This window comes from Stylophora pistillata, chromosome 7 (genome assembly GCF_964205215.1).
Source record: "Stylophora pistillata chromosome 7, jaStyPist1.2, whole genome shotgun sequence".
Taxonomy (NCBI): Eukaryota; Metazoa; Cnidaria; class Anthozoa; order Scleractinia; family Pocilloporidae; genus Stylophora; species Stylophora pistillata.
The window spans coordinates 8,381,009-8,398,492 of NC_142525.1; the positions used below are offsets into that span (position 1 = coordinate 8,381,009).

General features: G+C 38.0%; 2 protein-coding genes and 1 long non-coding RNA gene across 8 annotated transcripts in view; 2 read left to right on the plus strand and 1 right to left on the minus strand.

The window, feature by feature from the left end:
• Positions 1-17,484, plus strand: part of LOC148726487 (neuronal pentraxin-1-like) — a 71,145-nt gene that overhangs the window by 542 nt on the left and 53,119 nt on the right. Inside the window, exons 1-4 of one of the 6 annotated variants that reach the window (XM_088729081.1) lie at positions 4,290-4,575; positions 7,988-8,089; positions 8,561-8,762; positions 9,158-10,527. In XM_088729081.1, the coding sequence (XP_088585207.1) occupies positions 8,590-8,762; positions 9,158-9,554 (570 nt within the window). In that variant the 5' untranslated portion in view covers positions 4,290-4,575; positions 7,988-8,089; positions 8,561-8,589 and the 3' untranslated portion in view covers positions 9,555-10,527. Of the gene's footprint in view, positions 1-54; positions 269-1,563; positions 2,143-4,274; positions 4,576-7,987; positions 8,090-8,533; positions 8,763-9,157; positions 10,835-17,484 lie in introns of those variants that run through there. The other 5 variants (XM_088729080.1, XM_088729077.1, XM_088729078.1 and 2 more) reach the window with 5 other exon arrangements.
• Positions 11-5,513, minus strand: LOC148726488 (uncharacterized). The gene is made up of 4 exons (XR_015990160.1): positions 4,574-5,513; positions 4,185-4,261; positions 2,492-2,691; positions 11-1,997 (listed from the first exon to the last, which is right to left on the minus strand). It is a non-coding gene; the product is annotated as an uncharacterized LOC148726488 (long non-coding RNA).
• On the plus strand, positions 14,572-15,572 carry LOC148726489 (uncharacterized). Its single transcript, XM_088729067.1, has one exon. It carries the CDS (start codon positions 14,601-14,603, stop codon positions 15,570-15,572), a length of 972 nt encoding a protein of 323 aa, XP_088585193.1. The 5' UTR covers positions 14,572-14,600.

Below are 17,484 nucleotides of genomic sequence, written 5' to 3' on the forward strand. Positions count from 1 at the left end.
AACAATAGAATAATATTTTGTTGCTCTTTCTTTTATTCTTACTTTTTCAAACAGGCTACGCTCTTTATTTCCCAACCAAAGATGAGAATAGTTACGTCAATATCTGGGGTATGCCCAGTTTGACCGCATTCACCATATGCTTCTGGATGAGTACGAGTGATCTGTCAAGACATGGTACTGTACTCAGCTACAGTGTGGGAGGAGAATATAATGAGCTCGCCGTCGAAAATTACGGGAGATTCAATATTATTGTGGGACGTACGAACAGGTGAGCTTCGTTTACAGAGTTAGCCAAACGGTTCCAAGTCGTTGAACAACGCAATAGCTAACACTTGGGGCAAAACAAAGGACTCAATTTTAGATTACTAACATAATGTTAGAAGCTTTTTCTTACAGCCAGTTAGTATTTCTTTATTTCTTGGCTTTGAGCTCTTAATACAACTCTCCTCTTTTGGGACTAGCTCAGTTCTCAACTCTACTCAATTCAATTCTATTCTGATTGAAAAAGCTGTTCACCAGCTTATAAAGGCGACACTAAAGGTGATACTTTTAGACTGTCACTCTTCTTGGATCGTCATCGTTCTATATCAACCATCGAATCACGTTAAGTTACGTGCAGCAGTTCCTGCATACTAAGTATGCGCCTTCGAGTTGTTATACAGTTCCAAAATCATTTTCTACCTTAAATTTCATACTTTTACGGTTAAGATTGGCCAGAACAGAAACAAGATTGACAATATAAACATTATTAGTTAACCTACTGGCAGAATTTTAATCCTGTAGGAAAAGATATCTTAAGAGAAAATAGCCTTAGAAGACAGTTACATAAACAACAAAATAAACGGAAAATTCGGAGAAGAAGGGGCGTTCACGACTACCGCCCCCAAGAATGCTACGTGGTCTTACGGCCGATTATCTAACTCAAAATCCATTGACCAAGATGAAAAGGCATAAACTGTTTACACTTAGGGTCACCTTAAAGAAAGAGGTGTTGAGGGTGTTAAATAAAAATAAAAGAAACATTCCTTAATCGTGAATAGAATCTGTTTAGTGTATTTTGTATTAAGCTACGTTTTTAATTATGTCAATCTGCTGGTTAACAACGTGAAATATACTACAACAGATTCTATTTACCGTGGAAACTGAACATCTGCTTCCATGCCAAATTCACAACCATAATAAGAAAAAGGTGAAAGAAATTGTACTTAGATGAGATCGCCAAAAGGAATAGGAAGTAATCAAACTACTTATTATAATTTTTGCATTGAATGGCTTATTTAAAGTAATATAATATTTCCGTTCCTTTCTTAAAACTTAAATAAGTCTAAAAACAAAATTCTTACTAGATCTCAATTTTGTCTTTTATCAATAATGTCTGAGGCATAAAACAGCTTGCATATAAACATATTTAAGTCTAGTTTATGGTAGAGCATCAGGAATTTAAACTTTGCAAACATGCTCTTTGAACAAATGCATATTTCAGAATACTTAATCTTTGTTAGAATTTAGTCTCAATGCTAAGAATTTTCTCCAAACTAACACATAATTGCATTTATATGACAGCAAAGTACTTGGATCGGCCAATGATGAAAAATGGCATCACTATTGCTTTACTTGGCAAAGCAGTAATGGTGCCGTCAAGTATTATAAAGGTGGAATTCTCCACAATCAAGACAGTGGTCTCAAAAAAGGCCACACTATTAGGGAAGGTGGCTCTGTGGTTCTAGGACAAGAGCAAGACTCTCCCGGAGGAGGCTTTCGACGTTTTCAAGACTTCCAAGGCTACCTGGCAAATTTGAATATGTGGTCACATGTCCTTAATGCAACAGAGATCCAGAGGCTCTCAGAATCTTGCTTTGAAGGGGAAGGGAACGTTTGCAAGTGGAACGACTTCATTTATGGGGTCAAAGGAAAAACCGCAGTTGTCATGCCATCGCCGTGTAAAATAGGAATGATTCCACCGTGAAAGAAGAATGTGTTCAAAATGAGTGGCCAGCCTAGTTAAGGGAGTAAAACTTGACTTCAGTATTGCTAAAAATAATACATTTAGCGTAGTGTGGGAGCTTTTAACTGACGTAAATGAGATTGTGAGTAAGCAAAGAACACAGGTCAATAATAACCACAATAAAAGTTGTGATTTCATGGTAAATATAATGGGTTCAAGCATATTTAATTAATCGAGTTTCGCTTTTCCTCTCCTTAGACCTGTTCAGGCCCAGATAACTTACGCCATCCTCTCAAACACCCCTCTGTATACACCTAGTGGAACCTGGTAGTTCACCAGGTTTTCAACAAAAATTCTACCAGGGCATATAGAACAGAAACAAGAACGAAATTCAAAACTTGAGACTTTTTCTTGCAGGGGAGCACACTTCACCAGGGTAACTAAAATTCTACACCAGGGAGGAAACAAAATTCACCAGGGAGTTTTTGAAAAACCACCAGGTGCCAGGGAGGTCAAAATTGCACCGGGGAAGGCAAAATAACTCACCAGGTCGGGGTCCACCGGATCTGTGACAGAGGGGTGTCTTGAAGTCAGCAAGCTCTGTTCACATTTTCCGGGCCGTAGTAGTCCTTGCGCTCTTAAGAATGACATTTTTCGTGACTCCAGCACCAATTGCTTCGCTTTTAGTCTTAATTTTCAATTATTCGTGGAATATGTAGCTTTCGTTTAAACTTCAACAGGTGTACCTTAATCGGGATGGAAAAGAGTTTTTAACGCAGTGCTACGAGATTTGATGGCCATGAAGTTATGTAAACAATGACAGTGAATAGATCGCCCGGGTCTCGTCAATGCAAGAAAAGCATTTTATTAATAATTTTGGCCAAGAGGATATATCGTATAGTTTGTATTCTCATGAGTTTATAGTCCTTTGCTTTGGTAGCAAGCGATTGTCTGATAATCCCGACAAATCAGTATATTGACTTCTTGAATGTTTATTCCTGGGGAAAACCATGCGAGTAAAGCCATCAATTGACTTTCATTGAAAATTGGACGAAGGAAAAAGAACGGGCGGTATTGTATATCGCAATTGTCATGGAAGCTGAAGATGTCATGAACGAAACGTTGCCGCGAAATAACAGATTTTCTCCAATTTACTGGCTACATAAGTATACTTACATGATATCTTTCGCTAACATGTTCTCCTCGGCCCATCATAGAGCGAGAGAATGTTGCAAACATAAAATTTTCTAGACATTTTTAAAGCTTTTCTAGACTCTACAACAAAAGTATCGAGGCTGCGTGATAGGGAATGGAATGGAAGGTGCAAGAATTTATTACGAACGTCAGCACGAACCCACTCATTGGAAGCAAAAGGTTTCGGTTAAAATGTTGTACCTTTTTAGATGTCCACGGTCATTTTCACATTCCTACATAGATAAATGATTACCTCGAGCCATCATCAAAAGCAAGAAAGTTTGCAAAGAGACAATTTTAAAGGGATTTGCGAATATCAAATCAACAACAACAAAGATATAGGCCGCGCGAGGCAACATGCCCCTCGAGCGAGCTGGTACTGGCTCGGCCAATCTCGGCATTTATTCTGACCCCAGGATTAGCAGAGTCGCGTGTTGAAAAAGAAAAAAGGGCTGAGAGTCTTGACATCGACAAATTGACAACACTCTTAACGAATGATATGGAAATGTTTTGTTGGACCGTATGCTAAAAGCTTCAAGATCGTTTTTCCTCTCTATTGTTCCACCTCTGATCAAAATACACCTCTTTAGACCTCACAAAAAGAGAAAACGTAGAGATACGAATATACATGAAAATTGTTCAAGTTCATACCAAGCTCATGAGAAGGAAGGCATACCCCAATGCCAAATGAAAGGTCGTCGATTAAGGAATGTAACAGCTTAGTCGTTAAAATGGAGTCGTCTCATGTCGCATAAAGTACAACCCTTGTTATGTTTTGATATCTCCTACTCGTGATCCTCAAGACGAGTTGCGAGGATGGTTTTTCAGATAGAATACGACCCTTACATATGGGAACTGAACAAAGTCGTCAAGTAAACAGAATATTTTCTCAATGCGTTCGTGCTGTTTTGAAGAGGTTTTATCTTAGCTTATCGTCAAAATCCAAGTAGACTTAGTCATTCTTTTTTGAAACCGGATCAAGTTTTCTTTGAAAACATCGTTGTGAGTAGCTAGTTAAAATCAAATTACTGTAGGCGCTGCTCACCTTGTAGATGATCGCTGCGTCCCAGCATTTGGAATTCGTTTTCAAGTAATACTCATTGTGATTTATTTTGGCACGAGCTAGGAAAAACAACAAGGAATGTTTCCCTTGGATAATGACATGAAATGACCCTGTGGAATTCCTGAGAATCATATATCATTTTTGCGTGCTTGCAACTAAATGCATCATAATAATTTCATAAATGTATTCAAATAAGCTGTTTCAAGGTTAATGTTCAAAGATAAAACCCCTGCGGTAAACATAGTATTTCAAAAAGTAAACAGCAAAGAGTAGAGTCGCTCAAAGTGCAGCAGCGCAGAGGTATTTGTTAAGAGCTGCGAACGGGCTATCTGGTGGAAGCAGCATTGGAAATATCAATCGAAGAATTTTACCTGTAAGTAGACTTTTTTTTCTTTGTCCCACTCTCTTGACTAGACGAAAAATATCTCTCTATATTTCTTTACCGAGCTCAAAACTTATCATCTTTCTAATTCTTTACAAACCATTACGCTATCGATATTGCTGATCCTTGCTGCATACAGGACGCATGTCATATATGAACTTCGTAATAGGTTCTTTGTGGCTCAGCGGTAGAGCCATGATCAGAGCGTGGAATCCGAGGGTCCAAGCTTCGATTCCTCTTGGGCATTAGATATATTTCTTTGTCTCACGTCTCCGACAAGACGAAAAACATCTTTAATTAAATGAGTAGAACTTTGAAAACCAGCCGAGGACTAGACTTGGCACCTCCATTCAAATATATGTCATTGATATGGCTTGATTAAGAGATCAAAGAGTCACCATTCTATTCCAATTCGATCATGACATTGAAGGTAAGATATTAAGTAGTCCAAACGCTTCCCATGAACATCATGCGTTTTATGTCAATCAACTCACATGTGAGTCAGGTTTTTTTTTTCCAAGGGGAGCTTAACATGTCGCCATGATCATGTAAATTGAAGTTGATTGAAAACTCTGAGTTTAGGATAAGACTGTGAAAGTTCTTGCCATGACACAGAAAGCGATAAACATCTACCAATCAATTGAGGATTGCGTAGAATTTAGAACCAAAGCTTTTCCTTGCAAAGTAGAGCCCACGTTGTATGCCTGCGTGAAAGCCTTTGAAACATGGCACTTCCCTCTTCGTTAAGTATATTTTCAATTTCTGAGGAAAGGAGACCGCAAAACATCTATGGTTAAATGTCATATATAGTGAAGATGAAAAATATTTTCGATTTCCCTTCTACTGATAGATTATTTGGAAGAATAGTTGAGAGAAAACTAGCTGGAACCGAATAGTTTTGATTTTATCTCTGACAAAGGAACGTGTTTTCAAATTATGCTGAATGGTTAGGTTTATTTTGGCAAGGCGGGATGTTTCCTTTGAATAATGACATAACTAACCCTGTGGAACTCATCGGAATCACATGTCGTTTAGCTTGCTTGCAACTAAATACAGCATGATAATAATCTCATTATAATAAAAGCTGTTAAAAGGTTAAACCCGAGGATAAACCCCCTACTGTAAATTGAGAATAGAACTTGTGTATGAAAAGTTAAATAGCAGCGCGCGTTTTTCGGCAGGAAACGTTTTTCTACGGACGACTTCATAGGGTCTTCACAGAAAAAAAAACCGTAGAGATCGTAGTTGGTTTCTTCATGGACAATAAAAAGCGTAGCTATGCGCTTACACTCTGCCAAAGACCGCACATGTATATAAAGACCATGAATTGCAGTTCCACGGACTAACCCTATAGATGGAACACCGGTGCTTCCTATCCCCGATTTTTGCGTCTTTAAAGCTTAGGTGTACAGCGAAGCAAAATCGTTCCCGCTTTTGTAGTTTCTTGCCCATTGGACCCAAGTACAATTTTCGTTCACCCCTGTTGTATATAAGCACTGAACTAAATTTAGCTTGTGTTTATTAAGTTGCCAATTTTTGTTGGATATTCAGATGGATAGCAAAAATACACTCAGCCGAACGATTTCTCTTCAAGTTTGGAATCTCTCTTCAGCGTAACCTTATTATTTAATCATTCCACGAGATATTTTGCCTCCATGATTGAAATCATGTTGCTTTTCATTATTGTTCACAAACCTGTTCAATTCATGAATTTCGTGCTTTCACATTCATGTTGCTTTTCGATATTGTTCTAAAACCCATCGAATTTGAAAGTAAGAGAAAGGCCAAAACGAAATATTGATTTGGCTAAAAGTTAAAACCAATACAGTCAAAACAATGAATACGATAATGCGATGTCAAGTCTATTCTGATACTCTGAGCAACTTGACAACATTCTTAACGACTGCTATGGAAATGTTTTGATGGATCGTACGCTAAAAGCATCAAGGTGGTTCTTCCTCACCCCAATGTTCCACCCCAGATGAAAAAACACGTTTTTAGACCTCAAAAAAAGGAGAAAACGTACAGATACGTTTCAAGTTCAGGAGAAGGAAGGCATGCCTAAATGCCAAATAAAAGGCCGTAGTCTGAGGAATGTAACCTTATGGTCGTAAAATCGAGTGGTCGCTCATGCCGCACTAAGTGCAGCTCCTGTTATATGTTGATATCTCCTACCTGTGATCCTCAAGACGAATTGCGTGGATGGTTTTTCAGATGAAATTATGACCCTTACATATGGGAAATGAATAAAGTCGTGAAGTAAACAGAATATTTTCTTAATGCGTTCGTGCTGTTTTGAAGAGGTTTTTATCCTAACTTATTATCCAAATCCTGGCTGATTTTGTAATTTTGTTTTAAACCGGATCAAGTTCCCCTTGAAAATATCGTTGTGAGTAGCGAGCTAAAATCAAACTTCTGTGAGCGCTTCTCACCTTATGGATGATCGCTGTGTTCCAGCATTTGGAACTCGTTTTCAAGTTATGTTGATTGTTATGATTTATTTTGGCACGAGCTGGGAAAACAAGAAGGACTGTTTCCCTTGGATCATGACATGAAATGACCTTGTGGAATTCCTGAGAATCATATATAGTTTTTGCGTGCTTACAACTAAACACATCGTGATGATTTCATTCTTTTATTCAAATGAGCTGTTTCAAGGTTAATGTCCAAGGATAAAACCTCTGCTGTAAACTAAGTACACCTTATTTTTTTCTTTGTTTATCATGACATTCCAATTCTTATAGCTTATTGTCATTGTTTAAAGATGAAACTAAAGGCACCTTTTAGAGAACTTTATGTTGTTCATTTAATCTTCTTTGGCGTTGTTCGACGGTGTGAACAAAGTGGTAAGTGTAACAACGTGACGCCCTATAATTCTGTAATTGTGCAGCGGAGCATTGAGAAAGCTACAAACACTAAATGCCAATTTGTAGCTTGGAGGTTTTATCTTGGATTTATAAGTAAAATGTGTCCTCGCCCTACACATGTAGCGGGTTTCCCATGCAGAACCTAAAGTCACTGTCTTCTCTAAATCTGGGAGCGCCGCATTTAGTAAAATGATATAGAAAATGTTATGAGGCTCGAATCAAGCGCTTGAACAAACACATTAACATACAAAACTTCCAGCTACTTGGCCACCTTTTTTTTCATGCCTGCTTGAACCCTTTTGGCTGAACAGATTATTATTGCACAAAGGCATTTGTAATACTCAAACTTCTGTTAAGCGTTTGCTTTCCTCCTGATGAGCGCACAATATCATTATTTGATCAATTTGAAATAAGTATTATTAGCTCAAACAAGTCGCATAGAGATGTAAAGCATTACTTATAGGCGGGGGGAAGTCAACCCTTATATGATGTTTAATAGCTTTGTCATAATAAGCCGATATGTTATGAATTGACAGGTCTAGAACATTGGTGTGATGAAAATGATTCCTGTGCCCGTGTTGGTCTAATATTTCTCGCATCCACTTCCACTGGCTATGTTAGCGGTTACCCAGAGAAAAGTAAGTATATTCGTCAGTACTTTTCTGCAATAACTGGATGCCTAAATGAAACGTATCAGAATGTTTAATGATCAAAGCAATCAAGCAATGTTTAACTTATTAAGGAACACATCAATGAAAGTAAAGTTACAAAACAGGGGTTGAGTTCCCTTCAGGACAGGTGGGGTAAGAAATCAGCTGCATTTAAGAATAAAAGCAATGGAAAATTTATGAGGTTAGGTACGTGGCAATAGGTGTTAGAAAAATTTTAGTGTCAGACAAGTGGTATAAAAAGTCCTACGAATGATGAGATGGAAGGTTCCAGACACTATGGACTCTCCATTGAGTCTCCCACCGAAGAGTCCAGTTGTTTAAGTTTAAACCTTGGATGAATAAGAAACAGGATGACAATACAATATCATTTATTTTTTTACTCTTTCTTTCATTGTAATTTTTTTCCAACAGGCTATGCTCTTTATTTCCCAAATAAAGATGTGACTAGTTACGTCAATATCTGGGGTATGCCCAGTTTGACCGCGTTCACCATATGCTTCTGGATGCGTACGAGTGATGAGTCAAACGTTTACACTGTACTCAGCTATGGTATACCTGGAGAAAGACCACATCAAGATAATGAAATCATCGTCGAAAGTGACGTAGGAGGACTCCGTCTTGTTGTGAAAAATACGTACAGGTGAGCTTCGTTTACAGAGTTAACCAAATCATTGTAAGTCGTTGAACAACCCAATAGCTAACACTTGACGCAAAAGAAAGCACTAAATTTTTTATCTCTAACATAATGTCTGATACATAAAACAGCTTGCCTCTAAACATATTTAAGTCTCGCTTTTGGTAGAGCACCAGGAATTTAAACTTTGCAAACATGGTCTCTGAAGAAATATCTATTTCAGAATGCTAATTGTGAACTGTAGCTAACACTGTTAAAAAGGGCTTAATACACATTAACTTGGAGCGGTATATAACATTAAGTGACTAGAAGGAAACACACATGCTTAATTTTTGGTAGAGTTTAGACTCAGTGCTAAAACAGCAACTCTAAATGAACACATAATTGCTTTTATATGACAGCAAAGTATTTGGATCGGCCAATGATGGAAACTGGCATCACAATTGCTTTACTTGGCAAAGCAGCGATGGTGCCGTAAAGTATTATAAAGATGGAACTCTCCACAAACAAGACAGTGGTTTGAAAACAAATCACACTCTTAGGGAAGGTGCTTCTTTGGTTCTAGGACAAGAGCAAGACCCTCGCGGAAAAGGCTTTGATAGTTTTCAAGCCTTCCAAGGCTACCTGGCAAATTTGAATATATGGTCACATGTCCTTAATGCAACAGAAGTCCAGAGGCTCTCAGAATCTTGCCTTGCAGGGGATTTCGAAGGGAATGTTTACAAGTGGAACGACTTCATTTATGGGGTCAAAGGTAAAACTGCAATTTTCATGCCATCGCCGTGTAAAACGAAATGATTGCACCGCGAAAGAAAACTTTGTTCAAAGTAAGTGGCCAGCCTAGTTAAAGGAGTAAAACTTTAAATTAGTGTTGCTAAAAATGATACCTTTAGCGTAGTGTGAAAGCGTTTAACTGACGTAAATGAGAATGTAAGTAAACCAAGAGCACAGATCAATAATAAACACAATAAAAGTTGTGATTTCACGCCAAAAATTTGTAATGAAGCGAGTTTCACTTTCCTTTTCTTAGACCTGTTCAGGCACATATATCTTACGCCATCCTCTCAATGATTATGATGCAAATTAAAAACCAATAGCAGTTTGCTCTCTTCCGTTTTCACGCGCTTCACATAGTGGCCTCTTGCACAAACCCATCGATCTCGAAAGCAAAATAAAAACCAAAAACAAAATGTTTCATTGGCTAAAAGTTATAAGAAAGTCTGTAAGAACAGTAACTACGATCAAAACCATGTCAAGTCCATTATGGTGTTCTGAATATTGTCAAGAAAATATTAATATTCTCTTGATAGAGTATGGCCAAGAACAACTTGCACTCAGGATGTGACTCGATTTTCGTGACATTTATATTAAAGTTTGGATATAAAGTACAAAACATGCTAACGACAGATTTGTTGGCTTTGAATATATAATTTGTTTTAAAAATCGAAAGAAATGCGTAGGGAATTTCAACGATTCTTTATCATGCTACAATAAAGAAGCCTTGACTGTGCTCTGTTTTGTTATAAAACACTTAGAGCACTGAATTGGTAGGGAAAAACTCACGAGTAGGTGAAGTGTTTCCCTCTACCCTTCTTTCGGGCTCTAGCCGCTTCCTGCGCGCTTTAGGGCAGAACAGAGCAAAGTCAAAGCTTCTTTATTTGTTAAATCTTTAGTAGCCAAAGGAAATACACCTTTTGCTTTTTTTTTGTTTAGTTTGGTTTCTCTGTCATTGACATCACTTTCAAGTTGTTATAACAAATTATCTCCCAAAGCTAATAGTCTCAGTTATATCTTTTATAAGCTGCATCAACTCTTTAGCGAATTTTGCTGTTTAACAATATATTGAAACATTGTAATAATCTTGATATTTTCATCGTTAACCTCGCTACAATAGCGAAGAGAAGATACGAATTTCATTCAAACAGTACAACATGGTACAGTTAGAGTACAAATGATTATACATTCATGTAAAGTAACAATAAAGACGATATACTACACCCAAACTAACTTAAAAGTTAAACGGAGGGGAGTGGGTTACCGCCATCAATCGTTTAAAATATACTTAAGATCAAAGGAAATGAGCGCTGATTAGCTAATTTACACCTATATCTTCTAGTATTCGCTCATACCTTGGCTCTACACCCAGATAAGCCCAAACTAAAAACAGTTTTCTCGAAAACTGTATGGTGGTTATTTCTGGTACCATTAGCATTGTGCTGGCAAAAGTTTCCCAAGGGAAAATGCATGTCTGAGAGGAAGAATGAGCACAATCAGCGAACGTCCTCACCAACTGATCCATAGTATGTGACAATCGGTCCGCCAGTTTTAGTAAGACACATGCCTTCTTCAAACTCCTGAGGCCGTTTAAAGTCTCCACTGAACACTCGTTCATTTGCCAAGAAGTAGTTTTGGTAATCAGATTGCAGCATTTATTATAGAAAGCTTGTGATTCATATTACATATACTAAAATATGCAATTATAAATGCATTTAACGAGGGACGCGAAGAAAAGCTTGTGTGATTAAGTATGGTTTCACATGGTCTTTATATTCTAACTCGCTACCCCGCTCAGTTAATAAAACATTTATCAGTCAGTAAGTAACCATAATTGGGGTGTGTCAACACGAGCCATGTGCGACCCTCTTTATTATGCCTTCACCAACAAAATTGACAGGAATGGTACATCAACGGAATGAAAACTCGGAAATGTAAAACATAAAGCAAGAAAAACTCGGAAATGTAAAAGATAAAGCAAGAAAACCCACCCCGCAAAACAATCTAAACTATGTTTGTAAATGCAAAAAACTACTTTTAAGAGAAACTGACAATCCCTAGTCTCTGGGCATTTGATTTTGAGGGCTAGGGACGGTCGCAAGACGCGAATGAATAGAATCGACAACAGCTAGAATATATAGCCTACCGCTAATGAAGCAATTGTAACAACATACCGTGCAACACCCCCAAGAAAGGATTACGTAACCCATGATATATACATTTATGCAATCAAATGAAAAGCTTGTCACAGTTATAAGCTTGCATGGTGCTAGAGACCGTACATATAAACACCATAAATTGCGGTTCTGCTGACTAACCTATAGATGCACGAGCGGTACTTGCTATCCCTGATTTTTGTATATTTAAAGCTTAGGTGAAAAGCGAAAAATTTTTCCCATTAAAATGGTTTCTTGCCCAGTGGACTCAAACACAATTATCATTGACCCCTGTCGTACATATCTACCGAACTAAAGTTGAGTTATCTCCATTAAGTTACCAGTTTTTTGTTGGGAATTGCCTCCAGATGGATAACAAGACACTCAACCCAACTATTATTTATTTTAGGAGTCTCTTTTTAACGTAACCTTATTATTGTACCACTCCACGAGCTGTTTACCTCCGTCGGTCCCAAACATGTTGCTTCTCAATATTGTTCACAAACCCAGCGGATTTGAAAGCAAAAGAAATTAATCTAGTACTTTGAACACAATTTCATTAGCTGAGAACATCATTCCTTTTGGATGCAATTCGACTTTAATGAGACATTTTGAGTAGTTAGCGGCCCAAGAACAGCTCTTGTTCTTTTGTTTCTCACAGAACTCACGTTCAAGATGTTGCAAAGAAACCTTCCCTAAGGCTAAATGACTCAATGGATTCTACTAATAATTTCTTCTTTTCTAACAACGTATCGATAAACTGTAATAATTCTGTGTTATTATATGGCTGTGTCTAACAAGGACTGGGAACTACCGAATTCACGAATTTGATTGGCTGAAATCAATATTGAAAGCGGTCTAGATTTTCCTATCTAGACCGGCATCTAGATCGGTCTAGAGAAAGAGAGGTACAAAGAATCTAAAAAATTGGCATATAAGACACAGCCATATTATAAACGTCTTAACGGAGCTAGGTCGGTCTGTATGGGAGAATCTCGACCTTGGTCGCTGGTACAGAACCCACTGCGCTCGGTCTGTACTGGCGATCTCGGTCAAGATTCTCCCATACAGACCTTCCGCTCGGTTAATAAGGACTAAATATTTTCCTCGTTACCATCACTATAAAACTAGCACAACTAGAATTACAAATTATTAGTGGGGAAAGGGGAGGTGATTAGCTAACTCATGCCTTCATCTTTAATTATTTGCTTCTGTCCTGAATTGGCTCTACACTCAGGTAAGCACAAGCTAATGGCAATTTCTTATAAAATGGTGCTGTGTTTATTTCGGTGCCATTGGCATTTTTCTGGCGGTTCGATCACAGGGGAATAAGCATGGAATCTGAGAGAAAGAATAAGGGCAATCAGCAGTTGGGGTTTTCACGCAGAACAACGCGTGTAATTGTGCGGCGGAGCTGCAGACAGTTTTTGTGCGAAACGTGTGTGAATCAAAGAGACTGAGAAGGTATCAACACATTTATTATCAAACATTCATCATCAAATTGATATCACTAAACCAACGAACGGACCCTGGGAAGTCTTCTTGGGAATGGAAGAATGGTTTCTGTAAGTACTGAATTTCTTTCTTAGGTCAAGCTTGTTGAACAAAGTAAAAAATAATTAAAAAGACGGGAAAAGAAAACAATTTCGTCCAGTTTTGAATGAACCATACCTCTGTATTTAGTCGGCTCAATTCGTTGAGAAATGAAATAGAGGAAAATCAATTGCTGGGTATATATTCTTGTACGTGTGATAATGGCTTGGTCGCCGGAAGAAATACTGAGGTAGTTACGCTTGTTAAACAGAGTGGAAAAGCTTCTGCACCGCAACTGCTGGAAAATGCTGATTATAACGGTTTTAGAACAAGTTTCAGTCCCGGGCTTCAACAGCTCGGGGGCCTTATTTATTCTCATACACATTTACCAGGAGAGCAGTAAAAAAAAATTTTAATGTGTTTTTCTTTTTCGTTATGAGTTTTGTGCCCATATTAATTCCTGTGCAGCGAACGACCTGTTGTGGTCGTACCTTGGTTCCTTGATGACGCTTGATAATGAGTTGTTGGTTTTTTTTTTTTCTGGAATTGCCTTCTGATGGACAACGGATCATTTTTAATCTCTTTCTCTCATTACTCTATAATTCTTACGAGGCATTTCACGCTTTCTCAAATCAATAACAATCACATGGTTCGTATATGAGAACGATTCTTCGCAGTAAAGCACTATTTGAGCAATAGTGAAAATCAGACCTGAAAAAAATTTCAGGCCTGTACGGGATTCGAACCACTGACCTCTGCGATACTAGTGCAGCGCTCTACCAATTGAGCTAACAAGCCAACTGGGAGCAGGCCATCAAATTAATTCGATATAAACCCGTAGATGATAAATCAAACAACAACAAACATATGAAACATATGTGTGAACTGCGGTTATGAGACGTATATGAGAACGATTCTTCGCAGTAAAGCACTCTTTGAGCAATAGTGCTCAATCTGTCTGTTCGTATAGAGCTCCGTTAAATTGAAATAGTTGGCCTTTGATGGCTACGTTTAGGAGGTCAATAAGATCTGTTCTGGTGAGGGTAAGATTGTGGGTGGTATTGAACCAATTGTTCGAAAAGGCTCTGTTAACCAAGATCTCTATTGTTTCGTCCAAAGGCACGTTTGTGAATAACGAGGAGACATCATTCGAAACCAAGATTTCACCCTTGTTGATCTTCAGCTCGTGAATCTCTTTTGTGAAATCAAAGTTATCAGTAACTGTATACTGATTAAGGGACAAGGGCTTCAATTACTCGTCGAGCCATTTAGCAAGGGGAAAGTTGTACGTGTCGGTGTACTATTTAACGGAGCTCTATACGAAAAGACAGATGGCGTTGCTCTGGGGTCCCCTCTCGGGCCCTTATTAGCAAACGTCTTCATGTCATCCATCGAAGATACCCTTGAGCGACAAAGAAAACTCCCATCCTATTATCGTCGATATGTTGATGATACACTCACTGTAATGCCTGATCTAGCAACAGCAACTACCTTCTTGCATACCCTCAACAGCGCCCACACTTCGGTCAAATTCACCATGGAGGTGGAGAAGAACAGCAAGCTTCCTTTCCTTGGCACCGAACTACTCAACCCTGCACCTCGGATTGAAACCAAGGTATATGTGAAACCAACAAACACGGGCCTACTATTACACTACCAAAGCCATGTAGACAATCGCTACAAACGGAGCTTGCTGAAAACTATGCTGGATCGCGCACATCGATTATCTTCCTCCTGGGCCCATTTCTCTGATGAGTGTGATCGCCTAAAGAAAGTTTTCGCACGGCTTAAATACCCGGAACGCCTGGTAAATTCTACCTTTAACACCTTCTTACAATCAAGAATTGTTGATACGCAGCCCACGCAGACGCCCAAAGAACCAATATCCATTGTTCGTGTGGTCATACCTTTCAAAGATCAGGAATCAGCAAATTATGTTAACAAAGAGCTCAAGAATCTTAGCATGAAGGTGCAGACAACTGTCCAGCCAGTATTTGTTAGCCGCAAAGTTGGCCAAGATCTTAAAGTACGAGAAATCAAGCCAAAGATTGTCAACCAACAACGCGTCGTTTATCAATTTCAATGTGACCTGTGTGATGCGGGTTATGTGGGCTATACACGCGGACACTTATACACACGCGTGGATGGACATAAACGAAAGGCATCTTCAATATATAAACACTACCACGAACGGCACAGCGAAGTCCCGAAAGACCTACTGAAACGTTTTAGCATTCTGAAAAAGTGTAGTAACAAGTTCGATTGTTTGGTGAACGAAATGCTTTTCATCAGAGACTTAAAACCCACTCAGAACGTGCAAAGCGATTCAATTCGCGCAAAAGTATTTGTTTAATTAGCTCGTAACATATTTATGCTAATTTAGTGTTACACCTTGCAACAAACTTTATTTTTTATTTCTCCTTGACAATGGCGTCATGATGACACCGAAACGTTGGTTTTTATCGTTAGTTTTTGCTAGTCTTTGAATCACATGGTTATTCCATTAATATTATTCACAAATCCATCAAATTAGAAAGCCAAAGAGAGGCTAAAACAATATGTTTTATTGGTTGAAATTAAAGTTGTAACCGATCCATGGGAACAACGAATGTCATATTTAAGATGTCCAGTGCTTTCTAACTCTTTGAATATAGTTTTATTGGCTTAAAATTGTAACCAATTTAGTCATAAAAATAAAAACTATAAAAAAGAAGTCAAGTCTCTGCAAACATTGACTATTGTTCAGGTAGGAATGATTTGCACTCTCAATGAAACTCGGTTTTATTGAGGTATTTTGAGTATTTAGGAGCTTAATTTTGCTTGCTGAGGTACTTCAATAAAATATAACACTTTTTACTTTTAAAAGCTTTAAATAATTTATGCCCTGGTTATATCACTGACTTGTTAGAAACTTATAAGCCTACTAGGTCTTTGCGATCATCGAGTAAGAACTTGTTAGTGATTCCTCGCTCCAAGTTGAAATCTTATGGCGATCGCGCCTTTTCTGTCTCTGCAACTAAGCTGTGGAATGACATTCCTGAAACCATAAAATATAGTATAGATCTTGAAACTCTTAAGCGTAATCTTAAAACTTATCTTTTAAAGCGTTATTTTAATGAATGATTATGTTTGATTATTATTTCATTTTTTACCTTGATTGTGAAGCGCCTTAGAGCTTTTGGATAAGGCGCTATAAAAGTAGTCATTTATTTATTTATATATATTTGCATGTATATCTTCTTCGAATTATCACAACCAAACATTCCCAAGGGATTTATGACTCAGCTCTGTCTTTTATAAAGCTACGTCAGTTATGTTGCGAATTTTCTTGTCTCACAATTTGCTGATTAATTGTAATAACTGTGAGATTGTCCTCGTTATCCCCACAACAACAACGAAAAGAAAAACTCTATCCTAACTAGATTGCAGTTTATTGTAAATCATGTAACCTAAAAATAAAAACAGTATCTGGTCACTCAATATAATTTACGAGCTTAACTCTTTGGCTGACCGATCTTTATTGATTGAAATATAGACAATATCAGAAAAAATGACGGTGATTAACTAGATTATTTATGCAGATAGCTCGGTAATAAAACATCCCCTAAGGCGAAATGGCTCAGTCCTGTCTTTATTAACACACATCATATCTATTGTGAATTTTCTTGGCCAATGATGTACTGACTAAATGTGATAACTGCGAGATTTCCCTCGTCATCACTAACAGTGGGTCTGTGAAAAAACCCTCTTAATTAGACTAACAAGATAAGTGCTTCAATTGTTCGCTTACGTCTTGGCTCTACGGCTCAGGTGAACAGAAACTAAAGATACTTTCTTAAAAGAGGTGTTGGTGGTTATTTCGGGCAGCATTGGAATTCTTCTGTTGAAACGGTCAAAAACTCCTAAAAAATTATTTTATTTAAAAGAACGAGACTCATCACGGTAAACCTATTTGGTAACGAAAGAATAGCTGCTGTAAGTATTGAGTTTTTTCAGGACAAAGAGACAAAAGCAATTTCGCTCACTCTGGACTTGAACATGATATCAGTTTACTTTGATTTAGAAATGAAATAGCAGTAGAACCCTTACTAGCTATAATTCATGTTCGTTTACTAATCGTTTTGTTCCTCTAGTGAAATGCTGAGGTAGCGACGCTTAATAGACAAGAGGGGGGGGGGGGGGAAGACTATGCTCTGCAATAATAATTTGATTTTGCTGCGTCTTTTTATTACGCTAAACATTCCTCTCGGCTCGAAACTATGAAC